Below are 15,951 nucleotides of genomic sequence, written 5' to 3' on the forward strand. Positions count from 1 at the left end.
CACAAATGCACAAAACCTGATTGCTTTGTCCAGTACTTGACCTGTTTCAGAATTCATTTCTATGCTGCTACTCCAATGAATTGGAGATTACATACCTGATACCATACAAAGAATCTGACATACACTATCTGTAAATATCTTATTTATTTTTTTTATACAAGGCTACATCAGCAAGTGATTTACAGCTATTAATTTTATATATACACCACCAATATAATTCTTAAAACACTGTATAAGAAAATTGATATCAACATGTAAAATCTTGCGAGTTAATATTTTAAAAATTCATTGTTCTGGTGGCGATTGCTTCAATACTCTTCTGGAAATCACTCTGTAAATAAACTATACAAACTGATTTAAAAATTGGCTCTGGTTCTTAGGATAGTACAGTTAAACATAAGCACTTTTATCAAAGTGCCGTGGAGAGTCTTTGTGCAGTTTAAAGTCTGCTGTACTACTGTGGGCCTTTGTCCGAGAGGAAATCACAGATGTGGCTCCTTTGTATGTGTACCCCATCCTGAAAGAGAACTATGCATTTACAACTCATACATAAAAATATGAAGCAGTGTGTGCTGCTGCCACATCCCCTCACCTGTGCTGGTGCCCTGCCCCCTCCCTATTCACTGTTGCCTTATCCCCCGAGCTGCTGTCCATCAAAAATGTGGGCCAGGGCATAGGGAACAGGTTGGGATGCGGCAGCAGTGTATCCGGGGATGGGACTGTAGCATCCATGGGGGATCTAGTCAGGGATGGGACAGCAGCCTGAGTGAGGGTTCAGGCAGCAGCAAGGGTTGGGAACTGAGTCGAGGAGACAGGCAGCAGGGACGCAGAGTGGGGGGTAACTGCCAGAGGGGAAAGGAAACAGGCACTGGGGGGGCAGAGGGGAGGCAAGCAGCAGGGGAGCAAAATGCAAGCTGACCCTGCTGCAGCTGAGGACAAATTTAGATGATCTTCCACTAATTAGATTCTATACCTAGAAAATATAACTTAATTTTCCATGTATAGAATCTAATTACTGAAGAGGGTGTCTGAAATGTGACATAGTCTTGGATTCTGGTAAATACAGTACAAGTAATAGAAAACAATGGCTTTCTTTAACAATAGTACAGGCACTTTAAAAAAACTTGTTAACTTTAAATCCCAATTCTCTTTCCTTCATGCTGTTTTTTTGCCTAGTTTCATACTTCTTTTGGAGAGTAACTAAACTTCACCTATGTAATTTAAATTTACCTCTCTATGCATTAACAATTTGCCCGTTTGCCAGTAGTGGGGGTTTTTTGGGCAAAATTAGTGCAACCTTTTGTTCTGTACCTTGGGGTTCTGTTGTTTTCAGCTATTGAGAAGCAGAATATACTGCCACCAATTATACAAAGTGATGATCCAGCCCATCCAATGAACAAAGCTGCTCCTAACTCATACCTGTGGGAAAATGATAAATATGCATTTACTGGACTTATCATTTAGCTTGCAGATTGGTTGTAATGTTCTTCCTGATGCACTGAGACCAACTAAAGAATTTCACATTTTGCTAAATAATTTTAGACGTGATATGTACATCATCGCAAAACCAACAGTAATAAACCCACAAATGCTGTCTCTGTTTGCAGGCTTGAGCATTTTCAAACCTATGGTTTTCTTTTTGCAAGCCAAAATGAGTTGGTGGGGAGGCACGCTCTCTATTATGCCTGTTGAAGTTGTTTCATTGCAGTGCAAAATATATTTAAGATTAATTGTGCCAAAGAGAGGAAGAGAGAGCCTAGAGATTACTGGGTTCCAGTCCCTGCTCCAAAGACATGGAAAAACTACAGCAAGATGCCTTGCAGCAGGGTTCATAACCTTGGTTTCTCCCCTCCCAGGAGAGTGCCATAAGCAGTTAGACCTGAAATAGTGATGAATATGACTAACCCAAAGTGTATTTTTTCCCAAATGCCATTATCTTTCTATTAAGCCCATTACATACTTTGCTAGCTCTTGGAAAAAAACCTGAAATGTTTCTCTTAGGAGCCCACACTGTGGGCTGAGAAGGGGACGCGTGGCCAGCACAAGGGTCCCAAGGAAAAGGCAGTACACCAGAGTGCCCCCAGCAGTGGTGGTGCCAGGGAAGCCTTGGGGGGCTATAGCCACCCCAGAATTCCCTGTAGCCCCCCCATAGCCACCCCTTCCAGTGCCGTCGCTGCCCACCTCACACAGCTGAGCCTCCCCTGCTCCCAGCCCAACCCCCACATTGAAATGTTTCTTTAAAAACAATTTTCTTCTCTCCTTCCATTTTTATTATTAAGAGTAGTTGCATGAAATAGGATCTAGGATCCTTAGAAACCTGCTCTAAAAAAGCCTTAGGATATTGATACTTGTACATTTGGAGCCATTTCAAAAAAAAGATTTCAAAAGGGAAGCAGCTATCTGTCCATGCCCAGACTCAGCTCCTACTGAAGTGACAGTGTTTCTATTGATTTCAGTGGGAGTCTGTTCAACGCAATGTAATAATGATGCTTGCTAAAAATCTGCAAGGTCAGTGAAAAATGTTAAAATGATTACAAATGTCAAGTCAAAGGTCCACCTGTACCTAACGGCCTATGGGGTTAGTGGGATTAAAGCACACCAGTTTCTGAAGCAAGTAGAGAATGATGTGGCTAACACCACAAGTGGCCGCCTTTGTAACTTGAATGACTAGGCGCTATAGCTGTGTAAACTGGGGATGGCCTTTGATATGAGTCCAGAGCAGGGCATGGCCCATACTTACCTGCTCTACCACCACACCCCCTAATAAAGGATTAGAATAAAAAAAAAGGCACTGCTTGACTCAATGAGTATAAATTATGCACAGTGAACCAAAAACCATCTAGAAGTGTTTGCACAGGATAAATGCCAAAAGAAGTAGATACCATATTTACTGAAACGAGATTCTAAAAATGGAAAAATTATAAATTTGTTATTATTTTCCAGGTATAGAACCTAATTATTGGAGGTTTGCCTTGAATTTGTCCCCCTCCCTGTGCTGCAACAGAGAAAATAAATGGGGGGGGGGAGGGAGGGGGACAGGTAGCTCCCTTGCCCTCTGCCTCCTGTGAGCTTTTTCCCCTTGCAGCACTTTCCCTCTCTCCTCTTATTGTCAAGACCTGCTTTCTCAGAATTGGAGTACTTGGAAGAGAGAGGCAAATTTGAAACACTGACCTTGAAACAAACAGAGTGGTAGTAATTTGCATATACTACCCATAGAATGGATTCGCCCAGAATGTATGTATTTTACCCCTTTTTAAAACCACAGCAAGTTTCAACATAGGTACTCCATAAACAGACTTTTAAGCAGCATTGTTGTACCTATTTAAATATAGTACATTTTTTTTGGCTTAATGCTATATTAGTTCTGATTCCAAATCGACTGAGCTGAGCTCAACTGTTCACGTCTGCATGTGGTTCTACCACTGGGCAAGTCTCCTTCCTCCCAGACCCATCAGTCTGGGATTTCAGATACTCCTCAAATCCATGGCAGGCATCCTGTGTGCAGGCCCCACATTGGCGTTCAGATGCCCCCTAGTCATGCTGGCTCCTAGCCAGAAGGCTGAAAGAGCAAGCTAAGGGAAAGCACAAACGCAGTTTCCTGCATTTGAGAAACTCACAGAAGTCAACCTGCCCTGAGTGCAATGGACAGACCTCACCCTAGGAAAAACTGTTGATCATGGTATCTCCCCTGCCAAGTAAGTTCAGAGGCTGGCAAGACAGGTGAGGAAAGGCTCAGAGAACAGTTCATGATTTGTTTAGAGCAAAGGCGGCTGAGGACAGACAGACAGTTCCCTACAAATATGGAAAAAGAAGTTATACAAAGAATTAGATCAATTATTCTCTTTAGTCAATAAGAAGAGCCAAGTGAATACAGCTTACTGTATTGAGGAACAGATAGTGAATCCATCAGAAAAATCTTTATTAGCAGTAGTCATTCAGTAGAATAAGATGCCAGTACAAGTTTTGGAAACATCATTATTGTAGACAGAGAAAGATTGACTAGCTTAGGTACTCTTGTACTAGATATGCCTTAGGAATAGTTTAATCAGTCTTGCCTGCAAGATGATAGTTGCACCATCTTGTTCCAGTTAGTTGACATATATAAGGGGCAGGCTTTTACTGTCCTCTGGAGTTTATTTGGTAATGCAAATCTATCACAGCAGAACATACAACTCAGCATAAGATTAATCCTGAAACCTGCTCCGATGCACTATTACAGCATGTTGGAGCAGGCTTGATTAATCAAGTCTGCTAAAGCATGCTTATTAGTGCACTCCAGTGAGCCTCCACATCTCGTGTATCAGTGTCCCTGTGCTTCAAAATGAGCTTCAGTTCGATGAGTTTTAGTTTAAGCTCCCCTGCCGCCATTTTTGTGTGTGGGGCTGCTGATACACAAGATGCTGCAGGAGCTTTAGTTAGAGTGGTTCTTGGAGCTGCTCTAATTAAAGCATCCTTCCCAACCCAGAGCACATGTAAAAACCCCTGCTCTATCTAGACTGTTACTGCTAGCTCTTCCTATCTTTACTACTAATTTTCAGCGAGAGGCGCTTTATATCCGCCTCTCTGTCCTGGGAGAGTATAATCAATATACAGCAGAGAGAAGTAGGTAAAAGCTTGTCTGCAAAGCCACCTCACTTAAACTGTTGCAGAGGAAGAGGCATGCTATGCCTTTCATTACATGAAACAAATATATTGCTTGAAGTACAGTTCCCTATAATTAAAATCTGAAGTTCAAACTTTATTTTGGATTATTCTTTTGTACAGAGCAACTGGTTTGTGTGTTGACAGGTGTGCTAAGGTGGAATAAATGACAACTGAATCAGTGACAAATGTAGACCTAAAAATCAGCTTAGCTCAATTGAATTTATCCTCTGCAGTTGTTTTAGTACACAAAACATTATGCCTTTACATGGAGATTAAATATTAGTTACTTTATAAGTAATTTGCAAAGATTTTTGTCAGAAGTAATTGCTTTTGTTAGTTCATGAAATTCCTGAAGTATGTACAACTTGGTAGTTTAAGTTTGAATAATATAGTGAAACATAATTACAGACCTCATATTTGTCTCTTGTCCAGAGAAGGGGAGTAAAACACTGGCCTGGAGGCCAGATACAGCCCACAGAGACATTGTATCCTGCCTGCTGGACTACTGGAAATTGAAGGCATTGCCTGCTGCAGAATTCCAAGTCCCTGGACCCTACTGGGCATGATCATTGGCCCTACCACCAGACCTTGGACCCCTGGGCCCTTGCTGCTACCACTACTGAACTTGGCACTGTTGCAGCCACTGGCCCTGTGGATCTGGCCACAGGTAAATGTGACAGCCCTGGTCTGGAGCATCCAATTCCTTTACAAATTTACTTCAGTATGTATTCTATGCAATCTACAATCTAATTTGTTTGAAAAATTAATGGGCGTAAAAGTACTTACTTCTGTGCAATAAAAGTAGGATCAAAGAATTCCGATGTGATTCTGTTTGCGTACAGGGAACAACCAGTCATAGAGCACAATCCTAAAACACATCAAATGAACAAGTTATTCATGGGCATCAGTATATTACTTTGCAGCCTGAACCTGCTGGCAGTTAAATCAGAGGGAGTTGTGCTATTGATTTAACTGGAAATAGAATCAGATCTGATAAGGTTTCAGACATGCAGATTTATAGTTATAGTTTCATATTTACCAGAAAGTATGAAAATCAGCCCAGCTAAACAAGCTATTTTAGCTTTAGTCTGATCTGAGCCTCCGACTTTTGTACACTTCATCCCAACCAGTCCAAATATGGAACCAAAGAATCCAAGACTGACAGCAGCTATCATGAGTCCTCTGCAGGCTTGTATATAACCTGTAATCACAATATTGAATGCTGATATTAGAATAGCATTAACTAACAGCTTTCATTGTAGGCTCTTTGATTCCACCCAAGGTGAACAGGAGTAACCCACAAGCAGAACCATGCTCCATACCAAGTGATCAGCTCCTTCATCCCTGTTACTCCTGATTCTATTGGATTAAATGGAAACAGTCTTATTTATTTCAGTGGACTTTTAATTAGGCTTTAAGGTCCTGATTCCACACACATTATATTTTCCAGTAGATAAGACATGTTTTCCTTGCAAAAAGGAGCTCTTAGAAAAAAAGAATAGATTACTGAAATTAGACACAGGCATCTTGAAGAAAAACCTGAAGAGTCCAGGACCAGGCTGGTGGTTGGGTGGACAGAAAGATACTGCCATCCTTCCCTCAGGTGGGTGTGTGGGAGCATGAAGGCACAAATTTATCTTTTGGTGGGTGGCTTCACTTATACACTGATGTATCTTGGACACCAGAAAATATGTGTCTAAATTGAAGCACATGGATATCCTGTTGACTTGAACAGAAGTACTCACATGCTTAAAAGTAAACATAAGGCTGTGATTCAACAAGGAATTTTCTTGCACAGGTGTTGAGGACACTCAAGAGTAGTGTCCTTGAACAAGAAATACTGAATACTTGGCACTTTGCATCTTCTGAAAGTAAAATCCTGTGATAACTGCAGCAAGGCTTATGAGTGAAATGATGCAATCTTTTAAAGCTGAGTTATTACCATAAAAGATTACTCTTCGTGACTTGTTTGTTATATGTTAAATGAAAAGGTGCCTCCATTACTTTATTCATTCATTTCACTTTGATCTCTATTGAGCCATTTTCTGGCTGTACCACAATTGGAACGCCATGCTCTATTTTACCCATTCCCTCCCACTGTTAGTTATTTTGAGTAATAGACCTAACAAAGAGGAAAAAGTAGATACTCAGTGGAAAACAAATTAATCAGAATGTTTTAAAACACTAATGATTAAGGATACCACAATAGAGCAAAACGAGAAACAATTTTCATCGCGCAGCACCTGTACCATCTATTCTTCAGCACCATCAACCAGGATTCTATTAACTTGTAACATATCTGTTTTTACAGTGCTCCTGTTATCTCTCTGCTTAAAGCTCAAAATATTAAATTGAATGACTATAGCTGATGATGCATTACTTACATATGTGCAGTCACACCGTAGGATTTCTACAGCCATATTTATACACATAGCTAAGGACATGGTAGAAAAAAATCAGTATAGCTGAGACACTTTAGCTTGCCATCAGAGTTGATACACCAATATTACCAGGAAAGAGCCATGAGCTGGAAAAATATTCTAGCTATTTGAATGTAAATTAAATTTGGTTTAGTTTGCCTGTGTTGTGCAGAACATAATGCGTATTAATATAGAACAAGGTCTTCTGAAAACAAGACCTATATTGTTTTGTCTACCCTAAAAAGAAACATTTTTTTTTTGGGAAAAAAAATTATTGCTTCATGAAGGGGAAGAGGAGATGTTCTCTAAAACCTTGTGAAGCTTGAGGATAAGTGAAACAACTGGTTGCCAATACTGCAGGGGCTGTAACATCTGCAGAGAGAGCCAGCCCCTCTGTGGTGGACTCCAGACTTCCCTCTTTCCAGCAAGACAGCTGATTCAGAAGCCAGAGTACCATAACATCCCATCATTCAATTTTTCTCTATTTGCCGCAGAAGAGGAACACTTGGCTCAAAGTCACCATCTATGTCAAGGAGTTTAATTCTGCTAAGGTACATAAATAAAATGAAGACGAGGTGAACTGCAATTAAATTCCCATACACAACTCCATGTAGAGGAAAAATGTTTCCAGTTCAATCAGTGCTGAAGCACTGTAAAAAGAGCACAAAAGGGCCTTTATTTCTCCGTGTTTGGGAATAACCTAAATGGAAATGAAAAGTACACCTTTAAGGACTTGTGCACCTTAAATTTAAGTACTGCAGCACTCCAGCATGGAATTCATAACCCTGTGTTAGCTACTTAGGCTTTGTATAGACTGCATACATACAGAGAGTGCTAGGTGCCTCCAAATGGGACCCAACATGGCCAGCATACTGAACAGGGAGCTACCTAAAATGAGACAACAGAAAGCACTCTGGAATTCAGGCAACTGATCCGGGATGACAGGGAGATGTCTTGTTCCACTTGGCATCCACAACCTAGAACTCTCTCTTGAAGGTGTGTGTCTACACTCTTGCTTTTGTAGGTCTGAGCAGCACTCACTCTTTTAAAACATGCCTGGAAGAAGAGGGACCAACATGATCTACATTTTATATAGTAGCTTAGCTGTTAGAGCACTGGGTGAGAATGCAAGAGAACTGGTTTTAGTGCCCTTCTCAGCCTGAGCAGATTAAAATCCACAACTCCTACTGCCTAGGACAGTATTCTACCCACTACGTTAGAAGCTGTTCTGAGTTGGAAATAGGCATTCTTCATCCCTCCTGTTAATACTATGCTACTATGCAGAAAAAACTGAGGATAAATTGGGCCAAGAGTGACCTAGGGAGGTTGCTGGTTAAGGCACTCACCTAGGCTGGAGAGTCCTGGGTTGTTTTCTAGACTTTCTGCATTTAACTGAAAATGGCTATTGGATAAAATATAGAAACAAACTAGGGAGCAAGACTCCACCTGCCCAGGTGAGCACCATCGTGGTTCCTACTGCACTCTCCTGGCCCAATGAATAGTTAATTTGAAGACAAAAGTTTGGGTATGCTTACCAGTGAATAATTTCTAGATACTACACTCATGAACTGTAAAAGGTTTGCTCAATTCCAGGACTGCCTGTATAATGAAACTGACTTCACAGGTGATTAGAATAAACTGAAACTTCAGAATTATAGCCTCCAGAATTATAGTCCTCAGCTGACTCAGTTCCTGTTACAGTAATAGGGCATGTCTATATGTGCACATTTAATCTGCATTAGCCCAATTTAAGGCATATTAAGGGCATGCAGATACACGTGCACACCATTAATGCCCCCTAAAAATGATGATTTAAGGTATTTGAGCCTAAATTTGATATCTGCATAAAGATATCAAATTTATGCACTAAATGGCATTACTGGATGCATAAACGCACTAATGTGCATTAATGTGGTGTGTGTCCATTGACTTGGGACTAGCTTTTGTCCCAAATTGGTCCACACACCTGCACTAATGCATGTTAGCGCATGTATATGTATACATGTGCCTAAATTGCCTTAATGTGCATTAGGTTAATGTGCATTAGGCACATGTAAAAGCATGTGTAGACATGCCCATAGTGATCTTTCTATTTCTAGGACAAAAGCTGCACCTCTGCTCAATCTTTACTCAGATAAGCCTCCTAGCTGAGTCAAAAGGAGGGAAGTTTTAATAAGGAAGGATGCCAAAATTTGACCCTGGATTTCTAAGTCTATAATAAGCTATTTCCTTTTTTAATTTTAGCAACATGAATATCAGAACTTACTTCTACTTTCTTTGCTTTGGAAATATATTTGCCATACCATTTTGGTATAGTAGAAGATGAAAACTGGCGGAGGAAGCCATTATTTTTGACAGGTCAATTTACTGGCTCTGTTAGTAGCTAATTAGCACATTAAGGTGCTGAACCATGAACATATTTACCCATGGGTTCTTTAAGCTTTATTTATGTCTAAGTTTCATAGGAGAAATAGTAAATATTCACCTCAACAAAAATATTTAGCCTATGCTATAAACAACATGGCTGAGATTTGTTTGTTACTGAAGGTCAAAGCATGCTTGTAAAATAATAGAGGCTAGTGTCACAGGAAGAAATAAATAACTCACTCAACTACAAAATAGTTTCAATTAGCAATACCATGACTTGGAATATCCGTGGCTTCTGTTGAATGAATAACTGTACTTGACCAATGTTTTACCAAGTTCAGTAGGCCAAATAAATTCTAAGCTCAGTTCCGTGTACTAAAAAAATTATCCAGTTAGGGCAGCATTTCCCAAACCTTGTGGGTTTGTGCCCCTCTCTATTAAAAGTTGGCCACTCTTGCACCCCACTTTTTCAGCTTCTACTTCCTCTGCTGCTGATTTCTTCCCTAGTAACAACAGATTGAAGGTGGGGGGGAATCAGTGGGAATAGGTGCCAGGGGAAGCAGTGATGACTGAAACAGGGGTGCACTGGTTCTTACAACTGTGATTCACTTACATCCCTCCCCAGACATGCAAGGGGAGTGAACCATAGTTTGGGGAACACGGCATTAGGCTGTTTTCTAATACAGAATTTAGAAATTGATACATTTATCATTTAAACCAAGAGGAGAAAAGAGCAGAAGGTACTAGGAGTACCTTCTAATTTACCTGAATAGCGCCTGCCTACCTACTATGTTGAGAGGCACTATAAAAATGCAGATGTATTAAGGTTCCTTTAAAAGGGTAATGAATATTTAACCAGATATGACTTTTGTTTGTCTTGAACAGTTAACATTTGTTACCTATGACTATTTTGTTAAATACAGTTTTAAATTTCCTTCCTACCACCTAGCTAATAGGAAAAATACAATAAAAAACAATAAAAGAGGAAAAAGCCAGGAATTCTTCAGTTTCTACTGGTGAATGAAATAAATATGCTATTTCCTAACATGTTAAAAACATATTTGGACTGCAAGCTGTAGGAAAGTGGTTAATTGAACTATGCACCAATTGATCATTCCAATAAACAGTCAGAACAACTTAAAGTCACACATTTTAAACAGAGGAGAAAAATAAATTACTGAGAGAAACGAATATGTTTCAGCCACATTATATATGTTCAGCAGCATTCCAATCATGACCTACTTCAGTTTTGGTCTTTTGTTTTTAAACATGTTTTGTGCATTCAAAATAATCCTATTAGGTAATGAATAATACTGCCCTCATGTATGAAAAGTTCTGAGGAGCTGACATCCATTTATTATGATATAAAGAAAAAATGCATAATACTATAAGGACTGTCACTTCCGAAATGCATGTCTTATATGATATTGTCCACATTGCACCATGTGAAACAAATGAGATTGCTCTATAGACAGATTATTTCATAAAACACACACCCAGGATGTAAGCTTCCGTATAGTTTTCTTAACTCTTTTTTCCTTAAATGAACTATTTTTCAGATATCCTCTTAGCAAGTTATTGGATCCATTGGTGAAAAAACGGTGACTGAAATGTGCTAATTTTGTGTGGTGGCTTCATTATTAATATTGTGTCCTCGCGTAGCACTGCACAAAACTCAGAGATAAATTTATGACCTGTTTACTCAGGCAAAGCTCCCACAAATTTCACAAGAGTACTGTAAGCAGTGTGGTATTGGGCCCTGAATCAAAATGGGCTATATGGTGTGTAAGGCTATCAGGAAGTACAGGTTGTGGGAAAATCTCATGAAAATTGCCATGATTTCAAAAATACTGCAGTTCCTCATCGGCTTTTCATTAGGCACGAACCACATGCTTTCAGATATTTTTCACAAAAAACAGGTTGTGGGGAAAGGGGACCCCACCACAAGTACATAGGGAAACTCAGATTAAACCCCATACTTAAGAAGAACTTGAGCAAGGCAAAGCAACAACTTGAACTTGGGATTCTTTTTTTCTACTAAAGTGGCCTGATCTCCAACCTAGATGTATCATGTTGGAGCTGTTCCAGGGCTCAGAGAAACTGATTCTATCCCCTACAAGCCAAATCCATCCCAGAGAATCCCACTATCCAGCCCCCAGTGCTGCCCCTGGGTCTGTAGCTGACCTGCATGCAGCACCACAGGGTCTGAAACACACTGCACATGGCACCTGTTCTGCTGCCCTACTGCACCAGAGGGAAGGGGTTGGGAGAGGGAAGGGGCTGGGGGGCCAGATTGAGAATGCTGGGGAGGAGTGTGTCTCTGTGCCTGCTCCTAGGAGCAGGGCCGGGAGTGGGGGTGAGGGCAGCAGTGCCCCTCTACAGGCCACACGCACTACCCGGATGACTGGTGGGGGTGGGGCTCGCATGCGGCAGCTGCCACCGCCCCACACCACCACTGTCGCACCACTTTCCCGTGGCCAGTCGCACGTGGCTCTGCAAGCTACTGAATGGCGGCGCATGTGGTGCAAAGTGTGTTAGCGGCCCACAGAGCCACACGTGACCAGCCGCAGGAAAGCAGCGCGGGGCATGGCAGCGGTGGCATGAGGCAGCAGCAGCCACCGTGTGCAAGCCCAGCTGGGCAGTGCATGTGCGGCCTGCAGAGGGGCACCGCTGCCCTCAGCCCTGCTCCTGGGAGTGGGCACAGAGAGCAAGCTGAAGTGTGGGGTGGGGAGATACTGCAGCGTGCTAAATGGGGCTGGTGGCACCCAGCACATCCTTCCCCCTCCCCTGGGTAAGAAGCAAAATATGGGAAGGTGCCAGGGGAGATGCCACATAAAGTGCCCCAGAGCGTGCTCTGTCCCCACTCATCCACGCGTACCCCCTATGTCCTTTCTAAGTACCCCTGGGGGTACATGTAGCCCCAGTTGAAAAACCCCTACGCTAGACAGTTGGCAACTTTGTTCTCACTTGCTCTTATTCCACACACCTATTCCAGTGGACCTGACCAGTTGTGCTTGCCAGCATATTGTGGTCTGAGTGTCGGGGAGATGGAACAATGGTTCTTGACTTTCCTTGAGGGACCCAATGGGCTAGATCTTATTTTACCTATTAGATGCATAAGTAGACTTTGACATCTAAGCACAATTATATTCCATCCTGCTTGAATTCCTGCAAATCCATTATGTATCTATTTTTCCAACCTATATACATCTTATCTTTAAGACTAGATCACAAAAAAGCAGCAAGACAGAGGAGGATCCACACACCTTTCGTATTAACAGTTTCTCAGAGACTCAAGTGAAGTGGATCAAGATCTCACATAAACATGCAAATCTACGTATTCATCTAACAAGTAAAGTGGGATCTGGCCCCATATCTTTATTCAGGAGAGTAGTTAGGAAGAAAATTCTCACTACTCTGTATCTTAAAAAAGGGAATTCCCTGAGCCCTTAATACAGCTGGGCAAGAAAGAAGGGGAGGGAAGGAGGGAAACTACATAAATGCCACACCGAATTCTTTATGTGCCTTAAGATGAGGGAGGTAGAAACCATCCTGAGCCATGCCCAGCATATCACACTGCAGCACACTTGACATTTATGTTCTGTGGCATCAGGTATGAGACAGGAAATATTCATAACACCATGTGACACAGGTTCATGGTAGGTTCTGCAGCAAGGGGAGTGATAATGTCAGTCTGACCATGGAATGCCTAATGAGACTCATCAGCTGCTAAATCTTAAGCTGATACAGCAGCCGACCAGTCACTTCATATCTTTCCTGTAGTTTTGGGGAACGTGTTACTGCCAACACACTCTGCATCATCTGACTGTGGCCAAGCCTAGTCATTCGGTCCCATATTAGAGATACTGACTGCATATATGCTCACACTGAAATTAGTTTTATGGGACCAAAAAAAAAAAAAAAGTTAATTTCATAGTGGTTGCAGAGTGAGGCTGATGAGGGAAGTCCTACCCCTGCTCCTATGTCTGGACCCTGCAGCCACCTGCCAGGTATCTCTTTGGAAAAGCCTGCCTCCCTCCTCCATCAACTCTGTTCTCCAGCATTCAGTCCAACCATCCCACCCACCCTTTTTGGCCCAGGGTGCAAAAAGACCTAGCTGCACCTTTGCTGGTAAGGAACTTTTTCTCTATCCATTATTTTTTCTTGCTGTTCTATTCTTATTCTCTTCAGAGTTCTAAATGCTCCTAATCTTACTAGCTTTATTGTTAACTTTGTTTTCTTTTTCAGAGCAAGTAAATCTTGGAGCCAACAAAAGGAAATGCTGTGATTTTTGAAAGAGGGCAGAGCGGAGCCAGTCACCATTTAGTTATGACTGGCTTTATACATTGCACCTGTTCAAGGGAATGGAAGCTCCTTAGCTGGTGAAATTGGCCTTAGCATCTCACAAGTCATTTGAAGTAGGAGAAATGACACTTTCCTGGGATCTGGCTCAGAGGGATTCCATGTCAATGCATTTGGTTTCCAACCCAGAACAGGCTGTAGATTGGGCAGAGGACTGAATTCTTATCCCCATAGGCACCAACTTTTATTTTTGGGTAGGAGGGGGCAAGGATGATGAATATGTGGAAACTTTTATGCATTTCAGGTGACTGCCCTCTTCCCAAGGGGGGCCAGAGTCCATGAACCCCTACGTACTCAGTACCTTTGCTTATGCTTATTTGTAAAGTGGAAGCAATTAAACAAGAACAATTGAAAGTCACCTACATGACCCTGCCACTGTACCTCTGCTCTGGCAGGCCCCTTGACTGGGATCAGTGAAAGGTTTCATATCTCACTACCACCCCTTTTTAATGATTCAGCTGCTAATTAGTTTTTTGTTTGCCTGTTTTTGGTTTTTTGTAGTCAAAAGTTTTTACACTAGAAATATTATTGCCTCTTGCCTCCTTTTTCAGCCACAGGTTGCAAAAAAAGGATTGCAAATAATATAAATATTATACATCCTATTGCACATCCTGCAGTTCACTCAACTACATCCACAGCTAGAAGTGATAAAATATATATATATCCCTTCCTGCCTCCCACATGTAAATGGTTCCTTTTAAAATTAGAAGAAAAACTATTTAGTTCTTTGCAATAACTCAATCTTTAGTTTCAAACACCAGAATAAAATCTCAGTTGCAGCACTGTATTTCTACTTGCTTCAAAACTAAGCAATGCACATCTTATTTGTGCATACCCAACTGTTGCAAACGTTTAAGTTGTCATTTATCAATAAAGTAATTACATCTGAGTTAGTACCACTTGGAAGCAAAAGAGCATTCATTAAAATGGAATGATGTAAAGGTTCATTTCCTCCCCCCTCCCTCCAATCCTGGGCACGTTTGGCAAAAACATAAAGAGCTTAATGTCTCAATGGTTTAGAAACAATTAAGAGACAAGAAAAATTAGGTCCTGTTCTTTTCATGTCAGCTCCAAGTGAACTGCTTGGCATTCACATAGGAAATTAGCTACTGACAGCTGGAGAAGGTAGCGTGCAGAGTTACCTCCTGTGAACTGCCAAGTGTGGAATATATATCCCTGTTAATCTTTCAAATAAATTGAGGGTAGGAAGTTCCAAGTTAACTACATAATATTGAAAAACTTGGGAACACAAGAGGAAAAGCCAGCTCACTCATAGTGCCTGAGTGTCCAGGAAAACAAGAGTGGGAAAGAATCAGTTCAATTTTAAAAAATGTTTCTGACCTGCACCTAAAACCACCCTGGCAAGCAAGTTTTGGATGAGAAGCCGTGTTTCATGCCCTGCTATTTTTGATCAGAAATGGATAAGGGGACAGAATGGAGCCGCTGGCATCTCGCTGCGACCACCTGTCAGCTGGCACATCCCTGCATCTACACAAAGCTGGACCCAAGTGGTGACATTGGATTTAGCCTCCCAAAAGTCGCCAGAGGTGGGAGAAAGCCCACAGTCCTAGGATGTGGCTCGGAGGGGTCCCCCGCCCCCGCCTCTTGTTTGCCCACAAGGCACAGGCTGTGCGTCTGACCTAGGCTTTCACGCAGGCATAGGAGTGGGATTAACGCGCAGCGCTCAGACTTTGTGGCCAGAGGCAAGGAGCCTGGTTCGAGGTCTGACACCCGAATGCTTAAGTCTAAATCAGCTGTCGGGGAGATGGGTCCAGCAGCCCCTCTGCCCTCTCCCCCCCCCCAACCTCGGGAAAAGAGGGGGGATGCCCGAGGAGCCCCGCAGTGCCCCTTCCAGCCCCCTCCCCGCCCCGCGGAGCAGCACAGTTAGGGAGGGGAAGGGGCCGGTGCAGACCGTCCAGGGCCAGCATGGAGGGGAAGTCCTTGCAGTTGGAGACGCCGGTGGAGTCGGTCACGCAGGTCTTCCACAGGTTGGCCCAGAAGGTGGCGGTGGTGATGACGCTGCCGTCGATGGACGAGACCTTCCAGTAGTCGGTGGGCAGCGTGGAGGACACCAGCACCCAGCCCGCCAGCGCCAGCGCCAGTGCCGCGATCTCCGCCGCTGTGCTCGCCATAGCCCCGCCGCCCGGCCTGGGCGACA

General features: G+C 42.4%; 1 protein-coding gene across 2 annotated transcripts in view; it reads right to left on the bottom strand.

The window, feature by feature from the left end:
* Window positions 1-125: 125 nt before the first annotated feature.
* The window catches only part of CLDN10 (claudin 10), a 106,344-nt gene continuing 90,518 nt past the window's right edge, over window positions 126-15,951 (bottom strand). Inside the window, exons 1-5 of one of the 2 annotated variants that reach the window (XM_019529746.1) lie at window positions 15,706-15,945; window positions 5,684-5,845; window positions 5,431-5,512; window positions 1,312-1,419; window positions 126-517 (exon numbers count right to left, since the gene is read on the bottom strand). In XM_019529746.1, coding sequence (XP_019385291.1) covers window positions 391-517; window positions 1,312-1,419; window positions 5,431-5,512; window positions 5,684-5,845; window positions 15,706-15,925 — 699 coding nt within the window. In that variant the 5' untranslated portion in view covers window positions 15,926-15,945 and the 3' untranslated portion in view covers window positions 126-390. Of the gene's footprint in view, window positions 518-1,311; window positions 1,420-5,430; window positions 5,513-5,683; window positions 5,846-15,705; window positions 15,946-15,951 lie in introns of those variants that run through there. The other variant, XM_019529747.1, reaches the window with a different exon arrangement.

This window comes from Crocodylus porosus, unplaced genomic scaffold (assembly GCF_001723895.1).
Source record: "Crocodylus porosus isolate Cpor-Errol unplaced genomic scaffold, CroPor_comp1, whole genome shotgun sequence".
In the NCBI taxonomy this organism is placed as follows: Eukaryota; Metazoa; Chordata; order Crocodylia; family Crocodylidae; genus Crocodylus; species Crocodylus porosus.